Source organism: Sapajus apella, unplaced genomic scaffold (assembly GCF_009761245.1).
Source record: "Sapajus apella isolate SASKATOON/1434 unplaced genomic scaffold, GSC_monkey_1.0 scaffold59, whole genome shotgun sequence".
NCBI classification, from domain to species: domain Eukaryota; kingdom Metazoa; phylum Chordata; class Mammalia; order Primates; family Cebidae; genus Sapajus; species Sapajus apella.
The window spans coordinates 8,930,850-8,954,592 of NW_022436999.1; the positions used below are offsets into that span (position 1 = coordinate 8,930,850).

A 23,743-nucleotide genomic window follows, 5' to 3' on the forward strand; every position below is an offset into this window, starting at 1 on the left:
TTTTTTAAAGATGGGGTTTCACCATGTTGGTCAGGCTGGTCTTGAACACCCGACCTCAGGTGATCCACCCGCCTTGGCCTCCAAAGTGCTTGGATTACAGGCGTGAGCCACTACGCTCGGCCGGAAATTATTTTTTAAGTAACAAAACATCATGGTGACGGTAGAGAGGGAAACATACTACAGAGGAATCATTTGGGGTACAAACTTAGTTAACTATACTTGCGAAGTGGGCATTTTTCAAAGCTTCTGGGCTGCTAACCCCATCCACCTATCACAGGGAAAAGGTGTCTGTCACATGTGTTTTTATGGTCACCCAGCAAGATCTAGTCCCAAGACAAACTGAAAAGCCTGGTCCTATGGTGATCTGTCAACGAACATGGCCACAGGGCACCAACGTGGTCAAGGTTCACATGGCAGAAGGCCTGCGCCGCCTGAGTGTATTACCTTCCATCCACCCATAACATTCATGAGCCCCAGACAGCTCACCTGTTCTCTATTTCTGCTGAGTCCAGGAGTTGTAAGGACTGGGTTACATAGGAATCAGCAATTGTCTGGTTTATAGAAACTTCAGCTTCTAACATCTGCATATGAGTCCAAACAGAAAATATCAGCTAGCAAAATTCACTTTATGAATCTGGGAACCTATATTTCTTATTAAAATCTAAGCTCACAAAGGATAGGAGGGATAACTGATTTTCATATTATTTGAACCTACTGCAAAAAATGTTCAACTATCACATCAACATCACCTATGAACATATTCTTAAAAGCAAATAGGTCTAATAATAATTACATCTAATACCCATTTGCTGGGCGTTTACAATTTGGTAGGCACTATGTAAAACATGCATTGTTACATTTATTTCTCAGCCTTAGGACTAAAGCACTATGATTACATCCATTTGTCGAGGAGGAAACTAAGGTATAAAGAGGCTCAATAACTTATGCAAGGCCACACAGCTTTTTGGCAGGGGTGATTTCATTTTAATTGGATGATCTTAAGGTAGCAATACAGACTTCAATCAGTTACATTAAAAAGTTGCAGTGAACTAATCTGCACACTTTTGAAATGTGTCGTTTGTAACGCCAGCATTTTGGGAGGCTGAGGCAAGTGGATCACTTGAGGTCAGAAGTTTGAGACTAGCCTGGCCAACAAAGTGAAACCCATCTCTACTAAAAGTACAAAAGTTAGCCAGGTGCAGTGGCACATGCCTGTAGTCCCAGCTGTTTGGGAGGCTGAGGCATGAGAATTGCTTGAGCCTGGGAGGTGGAAGTTGCAGTGAGCTGAAACTGCATCATTGCACTCCAGCCTAGATGACAGAGGAAGACTCTGTCTCCAAAAAGAACAAAAAATGCAGGATCTGCCTATAACCACCACGAGTATTTTCAAATACATGTCAGCATAAACAATGGAGAAACTCCTGTGAAATTATTAACTATACCAGGTGCTTTAATACTACAGAGAATTACTGAGTGAAAATGCAAAGATGAGTTGAAGTATTTTATTATGCTCTTGATAGAATGGTATAATGTTTGCATTTTGCAGGAGCAAAGTTGTACTGGAAGCTTCCATGTACTACAGAAAATCTAGGAGTCCTGTTCCTAATAAAATGGAGCAGTAAATGCTGAAATGAATGAAAGGTACAAGAATTTTACAAATGACCAATTGACAACTGAATTTGCTTAATGATATACATTCTGTATTTAGAGACTGATAGGCACACTTCCTGTGTTTTATTTAAAGCTATCTTTTCCTGACTCCTGCCCCAGGTGAGCAGTTTAAAGGTGGCAGAGAATACGGATTTACCTCATAGGTTTTCTGCTGCTCCAGAAGCTCCGGAAGGCTGTTAGCCACATCCACTTTGAGTGCCTCCTCTATCTTCTCCAAAAGTTGGGTCCACTTTTCACAGCAATAAAGAAACTTTTCATTCAATCCAATTCCCTGAAGCTCACTACAAAGGTTTAAACAAACAAAACACATCCATATTAACAATGCCATTCCCAAGCTGAAGCCGTTAATTTGACCTTGAGTGAAACAACGCTAGAGAAGGGATGCTCTAACCTGCAGCGCTCCAGTGCCGTGGCCGTGGCCCGAATCCACTGCCGGTTCATGTTCTGTAACGTCTTCACAGCTATGTCACTAAGTGGGAGCTTGAGGCTTACTTCATTCAAATGTTCAATATCAGGTGACTGGGCTGTCAGTGCCAGCACATGTTTCTATTTTTAAAAAATTAAAGTACAGGTTTTTGGATGCCACTAAGATATCTAGATAACCCTCCTTATCTCAAAGATGAAGGAAAACCAGAGCCTGAACGGGAAAATGACTTGCCTGCAGTCAAACAGCTTGCTAATGTCATAGTGGGACCTGAATTATGCTCTCTCAATGCTGTGCCTTCTAGAATACCAACCTGCACACACGGCCAGCCCCAAAACAGCCCAGGAAATAAAAAGTGATCTCAGAATTTGTCATTGAAGAACACAGAAAATAGGCTTTTAAATTTTTTTTTTTTTTTTTTTTTTTTTTTGAGACGGAGTTTCGCTCTTGTTACCCAGGCTGGAGTGCAATGGCCCAATCTCAGCTCACCGCAACCTCTGCCTCCTGGATTCAGGCAATTCTCCTGCCTCAGCCTCCTGAGTAGCTGGGACTACAGGCACGCGCCACCATGCCCAGCTAATTTTTTGTACTTTTAGTAGAGACGGGGTTTCACCATGTTGACCAGGATGGTCTCAATCTCTTGACCTCGTGATCCACCCGCCTCGGCCTCCCAAAGTGCTGGGATTACAGGCTTGAGCCACCGCGCCCAGCCCGGCTTTTAAATTTTTATTCATTTTTTTGGAATGGAGTCTCACTCTGTTGCTCAGGTTGGAGTGTAACGGCACGATCTTGTCTCACTGCAACCTCTGCCTCCCAGGTTCAAGCAATTCTCCTTGCTTCAGCCTCCTGAATAGGTGGGATTACAGGTGCCTGCCAACACACTAAGCTAATTTTTGTATTTTTAGTAGAGACGGGGTTTCACCATGTTGGCCAGGCTAGTCTGAAACTCTAACCTTGGATGATCCACCTGTCTCAGGCTCCCAAAGTGCTGGGATTACAGGCGTGAGCCACTGCGTCGGGCCAAATAGGCTTTTTAAAAAAGAACCAATTCTGGACCTTTAAGTCCCATTTAGTCTGCCAACAACCTGACCTTCAACAAACAGGTCAAGCATAGAGTGATGAAAATTTGATTCTTAAAATAACCCTAGCAGAGCATGGGACTTAAACACCCATATTTTGATAGAACATTACATCACAAGAAATCAAACATCAAAATTTCATTTTAAAAAAGATAATCCAACAACAGCCTCTAGGCTGACAATATGTCAAGCAAACATCCTTAACAATGTTGAAGTTATCACCACCGAACTCTGCTGTAATATCTAGGTCAGGATAAGCTAACTTTTTCTGTAAAAGGCCACATAATAAATATTTTAGGCATTTGTGGGCCATATGGTCTCTGTGGCAACTAGTCAACTCTGCCCTGTATCGTGAACCCTTTAATAGACAATATGTAAATGAAAGGGCATGGCTGTGTTCCAATAGCATTTTACTGAAAAAAATTAGTGGTGAACAGTGTGCCAGTTTGTTGACTGCTGATCCAAGTTACGAATGTTGGTTCCTAGTAGTTACAAGACCTGAATTATTTAATTCTTTCAGTGACTCATGATTACTAAACTAAATTTACTAAGGTAAATGAAAGAAAAACGCATAATTTTAATAGACTATTTTATTTTTATATTAAACTAACGAGAAAAACTGAATCACAACAGCTCATTTCTAGATTGTTTTGGTTTCCTGACAGTAATTATGAAAAAAATCTACTACAAATTACTCTGACATATTGCTAAAATAGATCCCTATGTCATCCTACTTTTCCTAGACCTGAGGGAAAATAGGACGGTAATGAATGGCATAAAAATGACTGTGCTCAAGGGTGGTTAGGCTGGGCGCAGTGGCTCAGGCCTGTAATCCCGGCACTTTGGGAGGCCAAGGTAGGCGCATCGCCTGATGTCAAGACCACCCTGGTCAACATGGTAAAACCCCATCTTTACTAAAAAACACAAAAATTAGCCAGGCATGGTGGCAAATGCCTGTAGTCCTGGCTACTTGGGAGGCTGCAGCGAGAGAATCAGTTGAACCTGGGAGGTGGAGGTTGCAGTGACCCGCAATTGTGTCACTGTACTCCAGCCTGGGCGACAGTGCAGAGCAAGACTCCGTCTCAAAAAAAAAAAAAAGTTAAGATGGAAATGTTCTGTAACTTCCCAGTAATCAGCTTATTTTTTTTTTAACCCTATGGTGAGTCTAAGCTTTTAGAAAAGACAAAAATTGGCAATACCAGGAATGAGTCAGGATTTTCTTTTTCTTGTTGGTGAAGTCTATCCAAATTCTCTTCTTCATGCATAAGAAGACCTTTTAAAGATTCCAGCTGGTCTCTAAAATCCTTAAACTGTGAGAGAACAAACTAGAACAAGAGAAATTTTCATTAGAAATTGTTTTCATGTTCATATAAAACAGAGTTAAACACAGGCTTGGGAGCTGCTAAAAATTCAGGATGTTTTTGGCCAGGCATGGTGGCTTATGGCTGTAATGCCAGCATTTTGGAAGTGAAAGGTGATCGCTTGAGCCCAGGAGTTCAAGATCAGCTTGAGCAACATAGGCAGACCCTATCTCTACCAAAAAAAAAAAAAAAAAAAATTAGCTGGGCACAGTGGCACATGCCTGTGCTCCCAGCTACTTGGGAGGCAGAAGCAGGAGGATCACCTGAACCTGGGAGGTTGAGGCTGCACTGAGTTTTAATTGTACCACTGTACTCCAGCCTGGGCAACAGAGTAAGACACTGTCTCCTTGTCTCAAGAAAAAAAAAAATCAAGTTGTTTTTGACACCCAGAAGCTCACTATTAACTCAAGAATCATAGATAAATATTCAGAAGGCCCCTGATTTTTCACTCAGTGCCTTTGAGCCTTTCCAAATGGGCAGATCACCTGCTTGAGGGGACCACACAGAGGACGGTCAGTGAGCACTCTGTCCCTCAGTCCCACTAGTTAAATGTGGTTTTTTGTTTGTTTTCCTGCTGGTATTGGGATGTGATATTGGAGCTCCATGGCCTTCTGTGTAGCTTGTTGACAGCTCACGAATGAAAGGTTTTATAAAAAGTGAATGAAGGCCCAGAGTACTGGCTCATGCCTGTAATTCCAGCACTTTGGGAGGCCAAGGTGGGCAGATCAATTGAGGCCACCAGGAGTTCAAGACCAGCCTGGCCAACACTGTGAAATCCCATCTCTACTAAAAATATAAAAATTAGCCAGGCGTGGTGGTGGGTGCCTGTAGTCCCAGCTACTTAGGAAGCTGAGGCAGAATTGCTTGGACCCAGGAGGCAGAGGTTTCAGTGAGCCAAGATTATGCCACTGCACTCCAGCCTGGGTGCCAGAGCAAAAGTCTATCTCACATTAAAAAAAAAAAGTGAATGAGGATCCAAAAAAATCATCATGCTTTAAGCAGCTATTTCTATTACTCAGTTACTTGACTCAGAAATGCAAATAACTGAAATCTGAACAGTGTCTGCAATATAATGCACACACGACTTCTAGAACTAACATCTTCCATAATGAAGAAACGGTTGCTTCAGATCTGCCCATGTGATTGAAGCTAGAATCGTATACATTTGTGGGCAGCTTCAGTGAAGCAGCTATTGCTTCAAAGGATACCAGGGATTGAGGCTGGAATGCAAATGTCCAAGACTAAAACTTGAATGGAAAGAAAAGATGAACCTCAAATTCATTTGCTTTCACAAGCAGCATCTTTTCCAAATAAGCAGCCCTCTGGAGGGAGTGCAGGGGACCCGGGAGGAGCATGTGAGTGCTGGACTCTGCAGGTTGTGGGAGTCGATCCAGGACAGTGGAATTTTGGAGAAAGGCTTCTTTTGTCTTCTGCACATCATGCTGCAGCTCCTGCAGAAGAAAAAGGGATCACAAACACCTCTTCCTCCTTTCATACCACAATTCCCTACCCGCTGCTGTTCCATCAAAGAATATTTGCCCTGAAAATGTAGGCATGACCTTTTGTTATGATTTATTTTAAATAGCTAAAAAGGCTGAGCTTTCTTGAAATGATGTACATCACTCGTGCTTTACTGAAATTGTCAGTTCAAAACTAAAAGTGACTACTGACCAACACAGTTGAGGCTTCTAGTATACATGAACTGGACACAACCTGGGTAGTCATGTGCTTTCTACTTCAGTTGTCAAATAGTTTAGGTATCTGTTTTCACGCCATTTCAAGAATCAAGACTCCTGCCTTAGACTTTCTGATATAAATGGACTCACGTGCAAAAACTATAGAATCTTATTAAGCAGGCTGATTTTAAGGCTATTCTGGAAAATACTATGCATATACAATTTCTGTTTTATTTTCTTTTAAACATCAGCTCAGGTGGAAGTTAATTAGAAATACCGACCATATCTGTTAGATTCTCACCTAATTAAATTGGTTGCCACTTTTTGATTTGACCTACAGTATCAGAAGATACAAAATGCATCTGTTCACCCAGTTCAGAACTAAAGAGCATTCACTTTCTGGGCATTCATTAACAGTAACAGAAAAACCACCACAGAGGAAATTATGCAACTCTTCAATATAGTCTGAAATTTACTAGACCCACAGAAAGGGCATAGCAACATGGCACCAAGTCTGTGATTATTGCTAAAACAAGAGATACAACATGTATTATTCTTACAGGGTCACAATCAGTTGAGACACTTGCTTTTACTTCAGACTTCATATGAATCTTCTGCCTTAAGAGATTTAACACTAGAGAGAAAGTGCAGACTTGGAACAGGGTGATATCAGGTCCCCCTGGATCCAGCTATTTGCTGCCTGGACGTCACCTCTGAGCCACCACCGGGTCCTCCCAGCCTCGCCTGTGGCCTGCATGGCTGGCTCACAGCACCTGTTCTGACTTCTCTGTCCCTGTGGTTTGTCTGGTCCCCAGGTCATGGCTGTTCCTCCTGGCCCTGTCTGTTGGGCTGACTTGGCCCCGGTTTTCCAAATGGGCTTTTTACCCACCTTTATGTCCTGCAGGGCTGGAGGCAGGATCTCTGCTAGGTTGTTTCCAGACATGCTGATGTTTGCGAGCTGTTGAAACTTTGCTTCCTGCTGCTTCAGCCTCGCGGCAGCTTCAGCATGAGCACTGCTATAGGCCTTCCAGAGCTGGCGCAGACTCTGGGCCTTCTGCAACTGGTCTGCAATGGCTTGGTTCACCTGAGTCCACCTGTCAGTGCAACACAAAGAAAAGGACCCTCATTCTCTCCTTTCCCTTATAGCAAAAGTACAATGCACATACTCTACTGGCAAGTTATTAGCAGATGGAGCAGTAAGAAGACACTGTTGAATGCTTTTTAAAATTAGTGGCATCACCATTATATAAACCATTCTAAAAAAAAAAAAAATCCAAATTAGGCTATTTACTTGATTTTATAGTATTGCACAAAAACTACATACTTTATGATCGGCAAGAAACACCTACGATGTTACACATGTATCTTTCTTTTTTTTTTTTAAATAAAGACGGTTTCACCATGTTGGTCAGGCTGGTCTTGAACTCCTGACCTCAGGTGGTCTGCCTGCCTTGGCCTCCAAGTGCTTGGATTACAGTCGTGAGCCACTACGCCTGGCCACCATGTTTCACTCTCTTTTTTGTAAGGGAGGGGAGTGACGAAGGGAGCTCAAACGTTTTTTTCCCCCTGTAGAGACAGGATCTTGTTATCTTGCCCAGGATGGCCTCAAACTTTGTGGCTTAAGCAATTCTCCGACCTCAAGCAATCCTCCTGCCTCAGCCTTCCAAAGTGTTGGGATTCTAGGCATGAGCCATGGTGCCCCACCTATGAATGTCTTTTTGGCAAAGATGGAGAAAACACTGAACCGTATGCCTAATAAAATGTCTCCACATGAAGAAGCTCCCAGTTTAAAGAGATATGCTATCTTTAAATAGGCTTTAACATTCTAGTTATATCAAATAAAATTTATTTTGTTTATACAAATGTTCCTTACATAAAAGTGGAAATAAAGGAAATTGTCTTACTATTCCATATGTAGACTGTAATATCTTGCCTTTCTTTCCTATTTAACCTTTCCGCCTCCCCCCCACCCCAAACAGGGTCTTGCTCTATTGCCCAGGCTGGAGTGCAGGGGTACGATCTCAGCTCACTGTAGCCTTGACCTCCTGGGCTTAAGTGATCCTCCCACCTCAGCTCCTGCAAGTAGCTACGACTACAGGTGTGTGCCACCATGTGTGGCTAATTTCTGTATTTTTGTAGAGATGGGGTTTTACCTAGGCTGGTCTTGAACTCCTGGGCTCAAATGATCTGCCCACCTTGGCCTCCCAAAGTGCTGGGATTACAGGCATGAGCCATCGTGCCTGGCCCATTTAACTTTTAAAAAACATTTTACCCATGTTATTAATAAAAGAAAATAAGCAAACCTCATTTTAAAAAGCTGTACAAATGGTCTGCAAATGGCCTGAGGTTTCTTTTTTGTTTGTTTCCTTAGTTTAATTGCCAAATTCCTTAGTTTAGTTTCTGTTTAGTATGGATAGTTAAGATATTTGCAATTTTTGAGACTAGATTTCTGGGAGAATTACAGAGTCAAATAATATAAAGATGCACATATTTGTAAGATTATGGGAATAAATGGTCAATGTGCTTTCTGAAAGCATTACATTTACATTCTAACATGAAATACATGAGAATGTTTGCTTCACAGTATCCTCAACCCTGCTAACTGGTTCAAGAATAAGGCCGGGCGTGGTGGCTCATGCCTGTAATTCCAGCAGTTTGGGAGGCCAAGGCGGGTAGATCACAAGGTCAGGAGTTAGAGACAAGTCTAGCCTGGCCAATATGGTGAAACCCTGTCTCTACTAAAAATACAAAAATTAGCTGGGCACAGTTGTACACGCCTGTAGACCCAGCTACTCAGGAAGCTGAGGCAGGAGAACTGCTTGAGCCCGGGAGGCAGAGGTTGCAGTGAGCCGAGATCATGCCACTGCACTCCAGCCTGGCAACAAAGCAAGACTCTGTCTCCAAAAAAAAAAAAAAAAAAAAAAAAAAAAAGAATAGAAGGTGGAAAATAGACTGCTTTACTTTTATGCATTTCAAAAATGTTATCAGAACTGTCTTTTAAAATACGATTGTCCCTAATTATAAATACAACATATAGTCACTGTCAAAAAGCAAACAAAATCCCTCCAGGTATGTCTTTCTTTTTATCTATCTATCCTACCTACTTGCTATTCCATGATAAAGTTCAGAAATGCCTGACATCTCATTTATCCAGAGGTAACTACTATTAGCATTTTGGTACTGTTTTCTTCCGTATTTTTGCTATGCATGTTTTAAACATGTCTTCCAACATATTCTTGTGCCAACAACTGCAGTGCAACAACTGAGTTCCTTTAGCAACAGAGTGCCCTGCCACATGTTTTGAGGGTAGCCCTGATATTGTATGTGGAGTCAAAAGCATTTGAAGGTTCCTCTTAGTCTTTCTCCTCCCCCTCTTTAAATAAAGACTGGATCAAGAGCTAAGGGCACCACTGCAGGGTACATAATTTGGAATCCCTTGTTCATTACTTGCTCAAAGTTGATTTACAAGAGAGGCTGAATCTGCACAGAGGAAAAATAAAGAAGGACACTTAAAGTAGCATAACTCTTAATCCCTATCTCTAATCAATTGGCTGGAGGCCAACTTTTATATCCCACTTATCAAAATAAAAGCCCTACAATTAACTAGGTCCACACTCCTTAAAGGGAGCTTTCATATCCTACCGCAAGTAGTTCATTAAAGAATTCCTTCCAACACCACAAACGCCCTCCCCAATAGATATTCTAACATCCCCTTTCTTCCACCTTATAATGTTTCCAGTGATGTCTTAACACCCCCTGTAGCCTGCCCATCTGGCCTACCCCTTTGTCTGTTTCTGCCTCTGACTTTGGTGTTTCTGAGATTGAACTTGACATTTGGTCTATACCTCTGTAAGTACGTACACTGGGGCTGTAATTAAGCCATTTCTAGACTAATTATACCAAACACTTGTACGAGGAATGTCACAGCCCTCATGGCATAGAATCTTACATAGACTGGATCCGTCAAAGCAGAAGAGACCAGAATAATAGGAAACCAGCCATCTCAGAGGATGAAGACTTTACAGTGCCTATGCCCCCTCATTCACCACAAGTCATTAAGATAGATACCTATCATTCAAATTATATCTTAAGGCATACCTTTTATGAGTATCTTGACATTTCTCTTCGATTATTTCAGCAACTGAGGGGCAGAGACCTTTGAGTTTGCCAATAACCTCCTGGAGTTTCTCCCAACTCCCTTCACTGCTCTCAGCTTCATCTTGCAAAGACTAAGATGACATACAAGAAATACATTTCAGAATGGCCCGGCTACTTCCAAAGAAGGCAGCAGCTTCTCAACACTTGCCGCTATGTAGCAATAACACACACTCAAATGTTATAGAAGTCTGATAAACTATTATGGATGGGAAGAAAACAGTAAAGAAGGCATTCTTTACTTGAGGCTGAACTTTTAAGTACTAAGTAATATTAAGTACTTAGCACTTAAGGGTACTAAAAAAGCCCCCCCAAAAACCTTCAATTGTGAAATAATATAAACATGGAAAATAAAGGAAGATTCAACATTTTCCATTCAAAATTCAAACATTTTACAATGTTTCCTGATTTGGCTCATGTGACTTATTTTGGAATTTCCAGTTATCCTTTTGAAACTGCTATTTAATATTCCTTGTTCTTCTCTGTGGGAAGGCACAAACACAATTATGCCCATTACTGTGCTTCCTCCCATTTGTAACTTCCTGCCAATAATGCACCGTGCCAAGCTCTGGTTAATTTACCTGAAGGTTCTCCACCTGGCATTTCAAGGCCTCCAATGATAACACCGCAGGCTTGCTGTGTTCCATGCAGTACCAGAATCGGATTGTCACCATATTCACTTCATCATAGAGTTGATCATAAATCTTCCACTCCTGTAAAACTGACTGCATGGAAATTTTGAGCTGATTGACCTAGACAAAAAGTGGAAATGTACTGATTTAGAACATCACTGAGACGACATGCTCTCCAAAGAATCTACCACTGTACCTAATTTAGGCATTTCAATTTGAGGGCACTGAAGGATCATCAGTAATTAACTGAAGGTGGGAAGGGTAGGTCAATGTATTAGAAAATATCAGAGAAGCCTGTTTTATAATGAGTGAATGAAAAAGAGCCCAAAGATCAGAAGGATCAACACTGAAGGAGTTCAGACTAGGAAGAGACAGCCCAGGGAAAGAACACTGGGCAAGTATTAGAATTTGTGAGTGCAAGGGTCAGTTGTATTCTATTAGCTTTCTGACCTTGGGCAAGTTATTGAACCTTAGAGTCAGTTTCCTCATCCACAAAACAGAGATAATAATGGAAAACATAGGCTGGGCTCAGTGGTTCACATCTAGCACTTTGGGAGGCTGAGGCAGGTGGATCACCTGAGATCAGGAGTTCGAGACCAGCCTGGCCGGCCAACATGGTGAAATCCCGTCTCTACTAAAAATACAAAAAAATTAGCCAGGCGTAGTAGTACACCTGTAATCCCAGCTGCTTGGGAGGCTGAGGCAAGAGAATCGCTTGAATTTGGGAGTTAGAGGTTGCAGTGAGCCGAGATTGTGCCACTGCACTCCAGCCTAGGTGACAGATTGGGACAGAGAATCACTTGAATTTGGGAGTTAGAGGTTGCAGTGAGCCGAGATTGTGCCAGTGCACTCCAGCCTAGGTGACAGATTGGGACTCCATCTCGAAGAAGAAGAAAAGAAGAAAAAAGGAAGGAAGGAAGGAAGGAAGGAAGGAAGGAAGGAAGGAAGGAGGGAGGGAGGGAGGGAGGGAGGGAGGGAAGGAAGGAAGGAAGGAAGGAAGGAAGGAAGGAGGAAGGGAGGGAGGGAGGGAGGGAGGGAAGGAAGGAAGGAAGGAAGGAAGGAGGGAAGGAAGAGGAGGAGGAGGAGGAGGAGGAGGAAAACACAAATAAAATAGTGTCTGTGAAAATGCTCTGAAAACAGTACAACATTATAAATGTAAGATGTTACCTGTCACGTAAGTCTGATTATCACTATAGAGCAAGCACCAATGAGAGAGGAACACACTCTAACAAAATGACAGGCAAGAGCAAAGCAGGAGGCAATGCCATGGTGAGTGTATTTTGTCCACTGATATGTTTTGATAATGATGAAAGGAGTCCAAGTATTTTGGACATATCAAAATCAAAAATGATCTCAAATACAATCAATCAAGAATATGTAAAGAAAACTTACAACTCAACAATAAAAAGATAGATAAACCAACTAAAAATTGGGCAAAGGATGTGACTAAACATTTCTCCAAAGAACATACACAAATGACCAATAAACACATGAAAAGGTACTCAACATTCACAGTCACGAGGGAAACCTAAATCAAAACCACAGTAAGATATTATTTTACATCCACTTTTTTTTTTTTTTGAGACAGAGTTTCGCTCTTGTTACCCAGGCTGGAGTGCATTGGCACGATTTCAGCGGTCCGCAACCTCCGCCTCCTGGGTTCAGGCAATTCTCCTGCCTCAGCCTCCTGAGTAGCTGGGATTACAGGCACGCGCCACCATGCCCAGGTAATTTTTTGTAGTTTTAGTAGAGACGGGGTTTCACCATGTTGACCAGGATGGTCTCGATCTCTTGACCTCGTGATCCACCCACCTCGGCCTCCCAAAGTGCTGGGATTATAGGCGTGAGCCACCACACCCGGTCTATTTTACATCCACTTTGATGGCCATAATCAAAAAGTCAGTTAATAATGTGTTGGTAACGATGTGGAAAACCTGGAATCCTCAAACATTGCTGGTGGGAATGTAAAATGGTACAGTCACTGTGAGAAACAGCTAGATAGCTCCTCAAAAAATTAAATAGAGTTGCCATATGACCTAACAATTGTCCTCTCAGATATACATACAAGAGAATTAAAAGTGTATGTTCATATAAAAACCTGAACACAAATGTTCATAGCAGCATGATTCATAAGAGCCGAAAAATGGAAAGAACCCATGTTTATCAACTGATGAACAGGTATGCTAAATATGGTATATCCATACAACAGAATATTATTCACCCGTAAAAAGAAATGAAGTACTATAAGTACTACAACACTGATGATCTTGAAAACATTATGCTTAGAGAAGGAAGCCAGACCCCAAAGGCTTTAAAGCATATGATTCTATTTATATAAAATGTCAAGAATAGGCAAATCCATAAGAAGGTAGATTAAGTGACTGTCAAGGACTGGAGAAAAAGAAAAGTGGGGTGTGACTGGCAAAGGGTGTGGAGGTTTCTTTTTGAGGTAATGAAAATGTTCTGTAATGAGATAGATGATGGCTGCTTATCTCTGTGCATATACTAAACGCCACTGAACTGTACCTTAGAAGGTGAATTTTATGGTATATGAATTATATCTCAATTATTTATTTATTTATTTATTTTTTTTGAGACGGAGTTTCGCTCTTGTTACCCAGGCTGGAGTGCAATGGCGCGATCTCGGCTCACCGAAACCTCCACCTCCTGGGTTCAGGCAATTCTCCTGCCTCAGCCTCCTGAGTAGCTGGGATTACAGGCACGCGCCACCATGCCCAGCTAATTTTTTGTATTTTTAGTAGAGATGGGGGTTTCACCATGTTGACCAGGATGGTCTCGATCTCTTGACCTTGTGATCCACTCGCCTCGGCCTCCCAAAGTGCTGGGATTACAGGCTTGAGCCACCGCGTCTGGCTATATCTCAATTTTTTAAAAGGATCTGGGTTGAAATGGAATATGATCACTATGTGGCTCAACAGACCATCTTTATGGGTAGTGTGATGTGAGTTTTGGGTACAATCACACAGCTTGGCACTCAGACCCTGTTTTCTGCTTAACAACTACAGGAAAAACTGGCACATCCACAGTGACAGGAAGGCTCCTCCATCTCTGCCCCAAACACGGATGGACAAAAATCAAAGTGGGACACTAAAATGTGAGTCTCACGTTGGTAACCATGTGGGCCAAATGTCTTTATAAGGGCAGGATGGCTCAGAAAAAGAAACCAAGTCATTTAGTTAAGAAAATAAAGAAGCCTGGGCGTGGTAGGTCACTCCTGTAATCCCAGCATTTTGGGAGGCTGAAGTGGGTGAATCACCTGAGGTCAGGAGTTCAAGACCAGCCTGGCCAACATGGTAAAACCCTGTCTCTACTAATAACACAAAAATTAGCTGGGCATGGTGGCACACGCCTGTAATCCCAGCTACTCGGGAGGCTGAGGCAGGAGAGTCATTTGAACCTGGGAGCAGAGGTTGTGGTGAGCCAAGATCAGCCATTGCCCTCCACCTGGGCATCAAGAGCAAAACTCCGTCTCCAAAAAAAAAAAAAAAAAAAAAGAAAAAAGAGAAGCAGGGAAGGAATTACTCATCGATGTACCTTTTTCCCAGAAATGACCTCAGCTCTATCTTCTGGGTGACAAGGATAGCTAGCACAAAGTACTGCATCATCCCAGAGCCCACAGGCACATGACAACACAAGAACTGCCAAAGCTCATGCCACACAAGGCTTCTGCAGTTTCCACGTATAAAGCTGGTGCAACTTCTGGCACCCTAAAGGACTTATAGTACAGCTTTATGGAGAAGACATGGTACATGTGGTTTGAGGGGAAGGATTAGAAAATCATTCAGTAAAATACACTACACTGGAAACAAGCGGGAGGAATATTTTCAGAATGTTGAAACTGTGGTCATCAGTAGGGCAGCATTTATTGAGCACTGTATAGGCATCACTATTACCACAGAAATAAATGAGTAGGTGTTATCATCCCCATTTTATAGACCAGGAAATTGAAGCTTAGAGAGGTTAAGTAACCTGACTGAAGATACAGATCAAAAATGGTGCTGCCAGGATCTTCATTTAGGCAGAAACTGCAAAGCCCTTGTTCTTAAACACTAGGCTATATTGACTATTACCCCTGGGCTCAAGGAATCCTCCCACCTCGACCTCTTGAATAGCTGGGATTACAGGTGCACGGCACCATGCCTAGCTAACTTAATTTACTTTTTGTGGAGATGGAGTCTCGCTATGTTGCACAGGCTGTTACTGAACTCCTGGCCTCAAGTGATCCTCCCACCTCGGCCTCCCAAAGTGCTGAGATTACAGGTGTGAGCCACTGGGCCAGGCCTACATTGACTCTTGACAGCTCATAGATGGATGATGATCTGTGCCTCACACCTTCAGGATTTTTTTTTTTTAATTTTGAGATATAATTCATGTACCATAACAATTCATCTATTTAAAATGTGTAATCTCCATCATCAATTTTAGAACATTTTCATGACTCTGAAAACAAACCACAAACCTGTTAGCAGTCACTCTTTGTTCTCCCCCAGCCATGAATCTGCTTTCTGTCTTTACAGATTTGCCTATTCTGGATATTTCATGGAAACAGAATCAAACAATATATGATCTTTTGTGACTTGCTTCTTTCACTTACCATAATGTTTCCATCAGTGTTGTGGTATATATCAGCACTACTTCATTCCTTTTGTGTGGATAGACCACACTTTATACATTCATCAGTAAATGAACACTTGGGTTGTTTACACTTTCTGGCTATCATGAACAGTGCTATGAATATTCATGTACAAGTTTTTGGTGTGGACATATGTTTTCATTTCTCTTGGGCTATCTATGGAGGAGTGGGATTGCTGAGTCGCATGATAACTTTATGTTTAAGCATTTGAGGAACTGCCAGACTCTTTTCCAACTCCACGGAACCCTGCCAGCAGTGTGTGAGGGTTGCAGTGTCTCCGCCTCCATGTTAACATTTGTTACTGGCTGTCTTTTTGTTATAGCTATCCTAGTGGGTGGGAAGTGGTATTTCTTTGTGGTTTTGATTTTTCATTTCCTTGATGGTTAATGACACTGAACGTCTTTTCAATGTGCTTTTTGGCCATTTGTATTGTCTTCTTTACAGAAAAGTCTATTCAGATCATTTGTCTTTTTTTTTTTTTTTTTTTTTTGAGACAAGGTCTCACTGTGTTGCCCAGGCTGCAGTGCAGTGGCATGGTCTTGTCTCACTGCTCCCTCTGCCTCCCAGGCTCAGGTGATACTCCTGCCTCAGCCTCTCAAGTAGCTGGGATTACAGGCGTGCACCACCGTACCCAACTAATTTTTCCTATTTTTGGTAAAGGTGGGGTTTGCCATGTTGGCCAGGCTGGTCTTAAAATGCTCAGTTCAAGCAATCTGTCCACCTTGGTCTTTCAAAGTGCTGGGATTACAGGCAGGAGCCACCGAGTTTGGCTTGTGTCCATTTTTTTTTTTTTTCATTTGGTCATTTTTCCTTTTATTATCAAGTTGTGATAACTCTTCATATATTCTAGGTATAAGCCCCTTATCAAATATATAAATATTTTTTCCCAGTCTGTGGTTTGCCTTTTTTACTTTTTTGATGCTGTGCTTTAAAACATCAAAGTGTTTAATTTTGATGAAGTCCAATTTATCTGTCTTTTTCTTTGATGGCTTATGATTTTGGTGTCATACCTAGGAAATCCCTGCCTAATCCATGAAGTCATGAAGAAAACCTATGTTTTCTTCTAACAGTTTTATAATTTTAGCTCTTATGTCTTCTTTTTTTTTTTTTTTAATAGAAATGGGGGTCTTACTATGTTGCCCAGGCTGATTTTGAACTCCTTGCCTCAAATGATCTCCTGCCTCAGTCTCCCAAAGTGTTGGGATTATAGGCATAAGCCACCATCTCTGGCCTGCATTTATGTCTTTGATCTATTTTGAGTTAATTTTTGTATACTGTAAGAATGTAGAGGTCTAACTTCATTATTTTACATGTGGATATGTGGTTGTCCCTGTACCATATTTGACAAAATGTTTTCCCTCATTAAATTGTCATATAATCCTTGGTGAAAATTAATTGACTATAAACATGAGGTCCCTCAATTATTTCTGGTCTCTCAATTCTATTCCAAGTACATGTATATATCTATCTATCCTTATGACAGTACTATCTGCATGTTTTTTACATGCATTACCTCAATTCATTTTCTCTTTATATTTTTATTATATTGCAATTATCTGTTCATGTGTGTTTCTTCCACTAGCCTATGAGATCTTTCAGGGTGGGATTCATTTATTTTCTCATTTATCTTTGTAACCTTGGAAGTGAGCACAGCACCTCACACAATGTATGCTTAACAAATGACTGAATAAGCTCAGCTTTATTTTTCTGCTAGATTCCTGAGGGATTAAGGACTGAGGAATGAGGCTGAGTGTTGCCTATGGATTTCAGTCATGTAGCTTATTCCCAATTCCCTCTTGGTTAGTACAAATGGTTGAAAGTAGCTTTTAGTAGGTGACAACCCATGATGAAGGTTCTCTAGGAAACATGAACACACCTATAATTGGTTAGTATTTTAATTCTCTCCCTCTGTTGTGGGAAAATGTCAAAGTTGCAATGTCTAGAGATGCCTGAGCTCTCTCTCTTTTGGTACTCTCCTGGAAGGGGTAAAATGTAGACATCAACATGCCTTTTGTAAGATTACTAGATGTCTTGCACACTGTCTTCCTTTATACTGCCTCTTCAACACCATGCAGTGTTTATTCCAAACTTTAGAGTCCTCCTGAAGCTGACTAAGCTCCTAGCTCACACAGGCTACATGACAGAGGATCACTTCCTCCCTGAGGCATCTCCCTGTACATGGGGTCACTGCTTCATTGCTGTTTCTGTCTATCTTGCCAGGAAACAATGCCAGACACTCTTTTGGGTTTGGGGTATGGAGATATTTGTGTCTGTGTAAGTACATTAGACAAAACAAAGATAACCAAGTGGATTTGCAGCCTGTCAATGACGCTGGAATGCCTCTAATTATTCAGTGCATAAAATGGGACTTAAAATGCTTCTCTCTAATTTACTTCAATTAGTTTTCTCAGCAACTTTTCAGTGTTTGGTATAGACAGCCTCCATGATTAAAGGACAGTAACAACAACAACAAATAAGATAAAAGAATATGTGAAGAGAAATAGCACATTTCAAATGCATTCTAGTACCTGAGTGATGACACTGCTCCTCTTTTGAAATAACCCATCAATTCGGGATGCTGTATCTTCTAACAATGGCATTTCCCCACTCTCCAAAGTCAGATAACTTTGTTTCAACTCATCCAGTGCTTTGGATTTAATTGCAAGTTGATTTTCTATATCCTGGAAGAGTAAGAGAAAAAGGTTTTCAATGTACATTATTACAAAACAATTAATAAGGTGTCAGAGACAGGAGTTCACTCTTTTCAAGTAAAAAAGCCATCAGATTATATAATTAAATAGCATTACACGAAAGATATTTAAATCATAATACCCTTAGTTCAATGACATATGACACAACTCTGTATTTTAGGAGAATCTAGGCAACACATCCGAACCATCATGGCAGAGCAGAAAGAATGCTGGTCTGAGAGCTGGTGCCCATTCCCCATCTGCCCTGCACTGGCTGTTTGACCAGGCATAAGTCATCAAACCCCTGAGTCTCCATTTTCTCATTTGGAAAAAGTGATGATACCCCACACACCATGTGTGCCAAGCTAAGAATTCAAATAAAATCACAAGCTGAAAGGTGCCTTTAAACCATATAGCATCATGGCTGGGCGTGGTGGCTCACGCCTGTAATCCAAGCACTTTGGAGGCCAAGGCTGGTGGATCACCTGAGGTCGGGAGTTCAAGACCAGCCTGACCAACATGGTGAAACCCTATCTTAAAAAACAAAACAAAACAAAACAAACAAACAAACAAACAAAAAAACCATATAGCATCATTTAAATGACAGACTATATAATTATAGGTAGTTCAGTCAGCAATAACTTTAATCTTTTTCTACCTCTTAGTTTATTAATTCACCTCATAAGAGGCACCCTGACCTGGTCTACTCTTTATAAATACATTTTTAAGAACCTATAGGATCTCTCTACGAAAAAGGACACTATGGAGCCAGCGGTCTGAACACAGAGATGAATGAGGCCAACAACAGCATTGCCACTCCACTTAGAGGACGGACGGTCGGAGCTGCTTATTTGTCCTTCTCAGGACTGCAGTTGAAATCCAACTTGGAAAAAGTTTAACCTTTTAAAAAATTATTAAAGCATAACATGCTCGTTACAGAAAAATTAGAAAACACCAGAGATCTTTGGCATTCAGAGGAATTCATTTTGAATTCCCCTCAAGTCTCCCAATTCACAAATTTGGGATGTGCTTGTGCACACTTTCTTTAGCATTCATTTTTATCCAGATGCATGTATTCTGAATGCATGGCTTTAAGTTAATGACCCTTCGCTCATGTTCTATTTCTTGAAAATTGTTTTGCATAAGGATCCCAGCTTCCTTTTTTTTTTAAATCCTTTGTAAGAATCACTGCATGGTCCATAAGGAAAGAGAAACATGAGTGCCTTGTGGGCATGGGGTGGCTGAGCAGGTGGCTGGGTTTGTACCCTGCTGAGGGATGAGCTCTCTTGTGCTAGACTCACAGCGGAGCACTGATATCCAGTCCAGCAAAACTGCCACATTACTACGTGTGGGGAGCCCTCAGGTCACTCTTGGAAATCACAAACTCTACATCAATGAATGTCAGGGGTCTTCTGGACTGGAAAGTAGAAAAAAAATATCTGTTCCATAAGAAACTGACAGCTAAGATTGGCAGTGAGAAGGGATGACCAGAGAATGGAGCTAGAAGAATCTTCCACTATATGACTCTCTGTGCTTTTAGAATTTAGAGCCACATAAATGTCTATATAGCATAGTAACAGAAAATTTCTCACTGTGATAACAATCCACCCATGCTGACATGCGGGTGAATTTGTAAAAAATCATTCTTCCGGACTGGTTACAAAGGCACACAGGAAACCAAACGGGTTCTCTGAGATAGCCTGGGCCAATGAGATTCGATCAGCTGCTGCCTCTGTCCGTCTCTGCTGCCCCAACTCGCTCCCTTATACCCTGACAGCCTTATTTGTTAGCATGTTTCTTTTATCATCAGTTTAAATTTAACATTTTTCATCTGCAGTTACAACTGAAAACATTTTAAAAATACTGAATCACTTTCCTTCTTTAAATTTATAAAATAGTCTTTCCTGGCCAGGCATGGTGGCTCACATCTGTAATCCTAGCACTTTGGGAGGCTGGAGCGGGTGGATCACTTGAGGTCAGGAGTTCAAGATGAGCCTGACCAACATGGTGAAACCCCAGCTCTACTAAAAATTGCAAAAATTAGTTGGGCATGGTGATGCTGATGCACACCTGTAATCCCAGCTACTCGAGAGGCTGAGGCAGTAGAATCGCCTGAACCCGGGAGGTGGAGGTTGCAGTGAGCCGAGATTATGCCACTGTACTCCAGACTGGGCAACAAGAGCAAAACTCATCTCAAAAAAAAAAAAAAAAAAAAAAAGAAATGACTGTGTAGCAGACAAAAGAAAATAACAACAAACCCACACCCACCCACACCCACACTTTGGAAAAATGGCAGCATAAACAACAGCCGTGCCAGGCATGGTGGCTCATTCCTATAATCCCAGCACTTTGGGAGGCTGAGACAGGCGGATCACTTGAGTCCAGGGGTTTGAGACAAGCCTGAGGAACATGATGAAACCCTCCCTGTCTTTACAAAAAATACAAAAATTAGCCGGCTGTGGTGGCATGTACTTGTAGTCCCAGCTACTTGGGAGGCTGAGGTGGGAGAATCTTTTTTTTTTTTTTTTGAGGTTGAGTCTCGTTCTGTTGCCCAAGCTGGTGCAATGGCTCGATCTTGGCTCACTGCAACCTCCGCCTCCTGGGTTCAAGACATTCTCCTGCCTCAGCCTCCCAAGTAGCTAGGACTACAGGCATACGCCACCACACTCAGCTAATTTTTTTTTTTTTTTTTTTTTTTCTTTTTTTGAGACGGAGTTTCGCTCTTGTTGCCCAGGCTGGAGTGCAATGGCACGATCTCGGCTCACCGCAACCTCCGCCTCCTGGGTTCAGGCAATTCTCCTGCCTCAGCCTCCTGAGTAGCTGGGATTACAGGCACGTGCCACCATGCCCAGCTGATTTTTTGTATTTTTAGTAGAGATGGGGTTTCACCATGTTGACCAGGATGGTCTCGATCTCTTGACCTCGTGATCCGCCCACCTCGGCCTCCCAAAGTGCTGGGATTACAGGCTTGAGCCACCGCGCCCGGCCACTCAGCTAATTTTTACATATTTAGTAGAGACGGGGTCTTATCATGTTGGCCAGGCTGGTCTCTAACGCCTGACCTCAAGCGATCTGCCTGCCTTGGCCTCCCAAAGTTCTGGGATTACAGGCATAAGCCATCATGCCCAGCTGTGGGAAGATCTCTTAAGCCTAGGAGTTCAAAGCTGCAGTGAGCTATGATTGCACCACTGCACTCCAGCCTGGGCGACAGAATGAGAAACTCTGTCTCTAAAAAAAAAAAAAAAAAAAAATAAAAAAACAATCCATAGCAATAACAGCACACAAATACCCACGCATGGTGGAGATGCTTGCTTCTTTTTCTCTGCAGAATAACATGGATTTGGCCCCATAATCCTGTCATCTGCCCTTGCTTCACTGAGGCCTAACAGGACCTTTAAAGTTTCCCAACTCCCACTGCACCAGCAATTAATTTGTTTTACTTTAAATTCCTATTTGCGACACATAAATCAGGGTGGAATTAAAAATAATCTTTTGCTAATTATGGAGATTCACTAGAATTTGCAAGTCCTGCTTTTCTATTCTTTGAGAACTAGCATTAAATATTTTTAAAATATCTAAATTCCTCTGAGATTACCATGAACATGCTTCTGTAAGAAGCTGTGCTTGCTTATAGTATAGACGCAGCAAACTTGAAGGATTAATAACCTCATCTCAAGCCTCCCCAATCTAGTCAATTACACAGTTTTCCTTGATCATTATAATTATAATATGCCAAACATGGCCTTTACCGGTCATCAACGACTTTTAGAAGCCCTTCAGAATATTTCAAAGCCTAATGTCTTAATACTTCATCAGCTCCAGTCCTTAAGATTTTTAGAGGAAAGCCACTTTAGCAAGCTTACCTGAACTGAAACATTCTACTGGGATAAGTCATTAAAGGATACATTAATCATTTTCACCATTTTCTTTTTTTTTCTGTTCTTTCTGTTTTTGCTTTTTAGAGATGGGGTCTTATACAGCTGGAGAGCAGTGGCATGATCATGGCTTACTGCTCGAACCTCGACCTCCTGGGCTCAAGTGATCTTCCTGCTTCAGGCTCCTGAGTAGCTAGGATTACAGTGCAACACTATGCCCAGATAACTTTTTTTTTTTTTTTTTTTTTTCTTTGGGAAAGGACAGCATCTTGTTATGTTGCCCTGGCTGGTTTTGAACTCCTGGTCTCAAGTGATCCTTCTGCCTTAGCCTCCCAAATCGCTGGGATTACAGGTGTGAGCAACCATACCTGGCCTCATTTTATTTCTTATATGCAAAGAATAGTGAAAAAAGGAGAAATTAACATTTATAGAAAAGCAGCCTTCTAGGTCTACTAATAGATATATACTCTGGCAACTATTAAGCATCTATGAGTTTCACAGGCGGTGACAGGTATCACAGCCATGCTGATGTGCCAGCCTGCCCTGAGAAACCCACAGGCTGGTAGAGGACAGACCCGTGGACAGATGAGTCCAGTGCAGTCTCTGTCACATGATACTACATGGGATGCTAAGGAAACCTGTTTTATTTATTTGCTTCCATCTTGGCCTTGTTTATGGCCTTTTACAAGGAGGCATCCAAGAGGCACATTAAAAATTAAAACAGGAAGAAATGAGCTAATGGAAATGCGGGAGTAGGTAGGAAGGCACAGTCAGTGGGCATGTGGTGAAGGCGGGGGGAGGGTGCCTCGAATGAGTTCTGACAAAGATGGAAGAGAACCTGTGTGTGGACGGTGGGGGCAAGGGGAGGGAGGTATACAGATTTCTGCATCAGCAGCATACGTAATGGCACAGAGGCAAATGCAGACTGATAAGAGATGATGCTGGCCAGGCAGCAGGTCTGTAAATTTCTTTAAAAGCTCCATGTCTCATTCAATACCAGTCATTTTTCTAATAAGCACAGTGAATGTTAGAAATGGTTTTCTATTGGATGATGATGATGATTATTATTAAAGATGGGGTCTTGCTTTGTCACCCAGGCTGAACTGCAGTGGCATGATCATAGCTCACAGTCACCTTGAATTTTTAGGCTGAAAGAATCCTCTCTTCCCTTAGCTTCTTCAGTAGCTGGGACTATAGGCACGCGCTATCATGCCTGGCTGATTTTTAAATTTTTTTTTGCAGAGACGAGGTCTCACTATCTTGCCCAGGCTGGTCTCCAACTCCTGGACTCATGCAATTCTTCCACCTCGGCCTCCCAAAGTGCTGGGCTTACAGGCATAAGCCACTGTGCCTGGCCTTATTGGCTTGTTAAATAACATAAGGAATATTAGAAATGGGTTCTCACTGGTAAATTTCATGTACCCAAGATTCATGGATTTGCTAAACTACTGCAGATATAATTTCCACCCCTACTTGAACAGGCTCTAAGAACTGGGTATAGCCTGTTGCCTTCACCCAGTACAATA

At 41.8% G+C, this 23,743-nt stretch overlaps 1 protein-coding gene across 4 annotated transcripts in view; it reads right to left on the reverse strand.

Moving 5' to 3' along the window:
* The window catches only part of SYNE2 (spectrin repeat containing nuclear envelope protein 2), a 209,354-nt gene that overhangs the window by 59,306 nt on the left and 126,305 nt on the right, over positions 1-23,743 (reverse strand). For all 4 annotated transcript variants that reach the window (XM_032246097.1, XM_032246096.1, XM_032246095.1 and 1 more), the window contains exons 52-60: positions 18,181-18,333; positions 10,948-11,118; positions 10,310-10,440; positions 7,101-7,305; positions 5,807-5,986; positions 4,374-4,499; positions 2,063-2,217; positions 1,808-1,952; positions 487-581 (exon numbers count right to left, since the gene is read on the reverse strand). In XM_032246097.1, the coding sequence (XP_032101988.1) occupies positions 487-581; positions 1,808-1,952; positions 2,063-2,217; positions 4,374-4,499; positions 5,807-5,986; positions 7,101-7,305; positions 10,310-10,440; positions 10,948-11,118; positions 18,181-18,333 (1,361 nt within the window). The remainder of the gene's footprint in view (positions 1-486; positions 582-1,807; positions 1,953-2,062; positions 2,218-4,373; positions 4,500-5,806; positions 5,987-7,100; positions 7,306-10,309; positions 10,441-10,947; positions 11,119-18,180; positions 18,334-23,743) is intronic.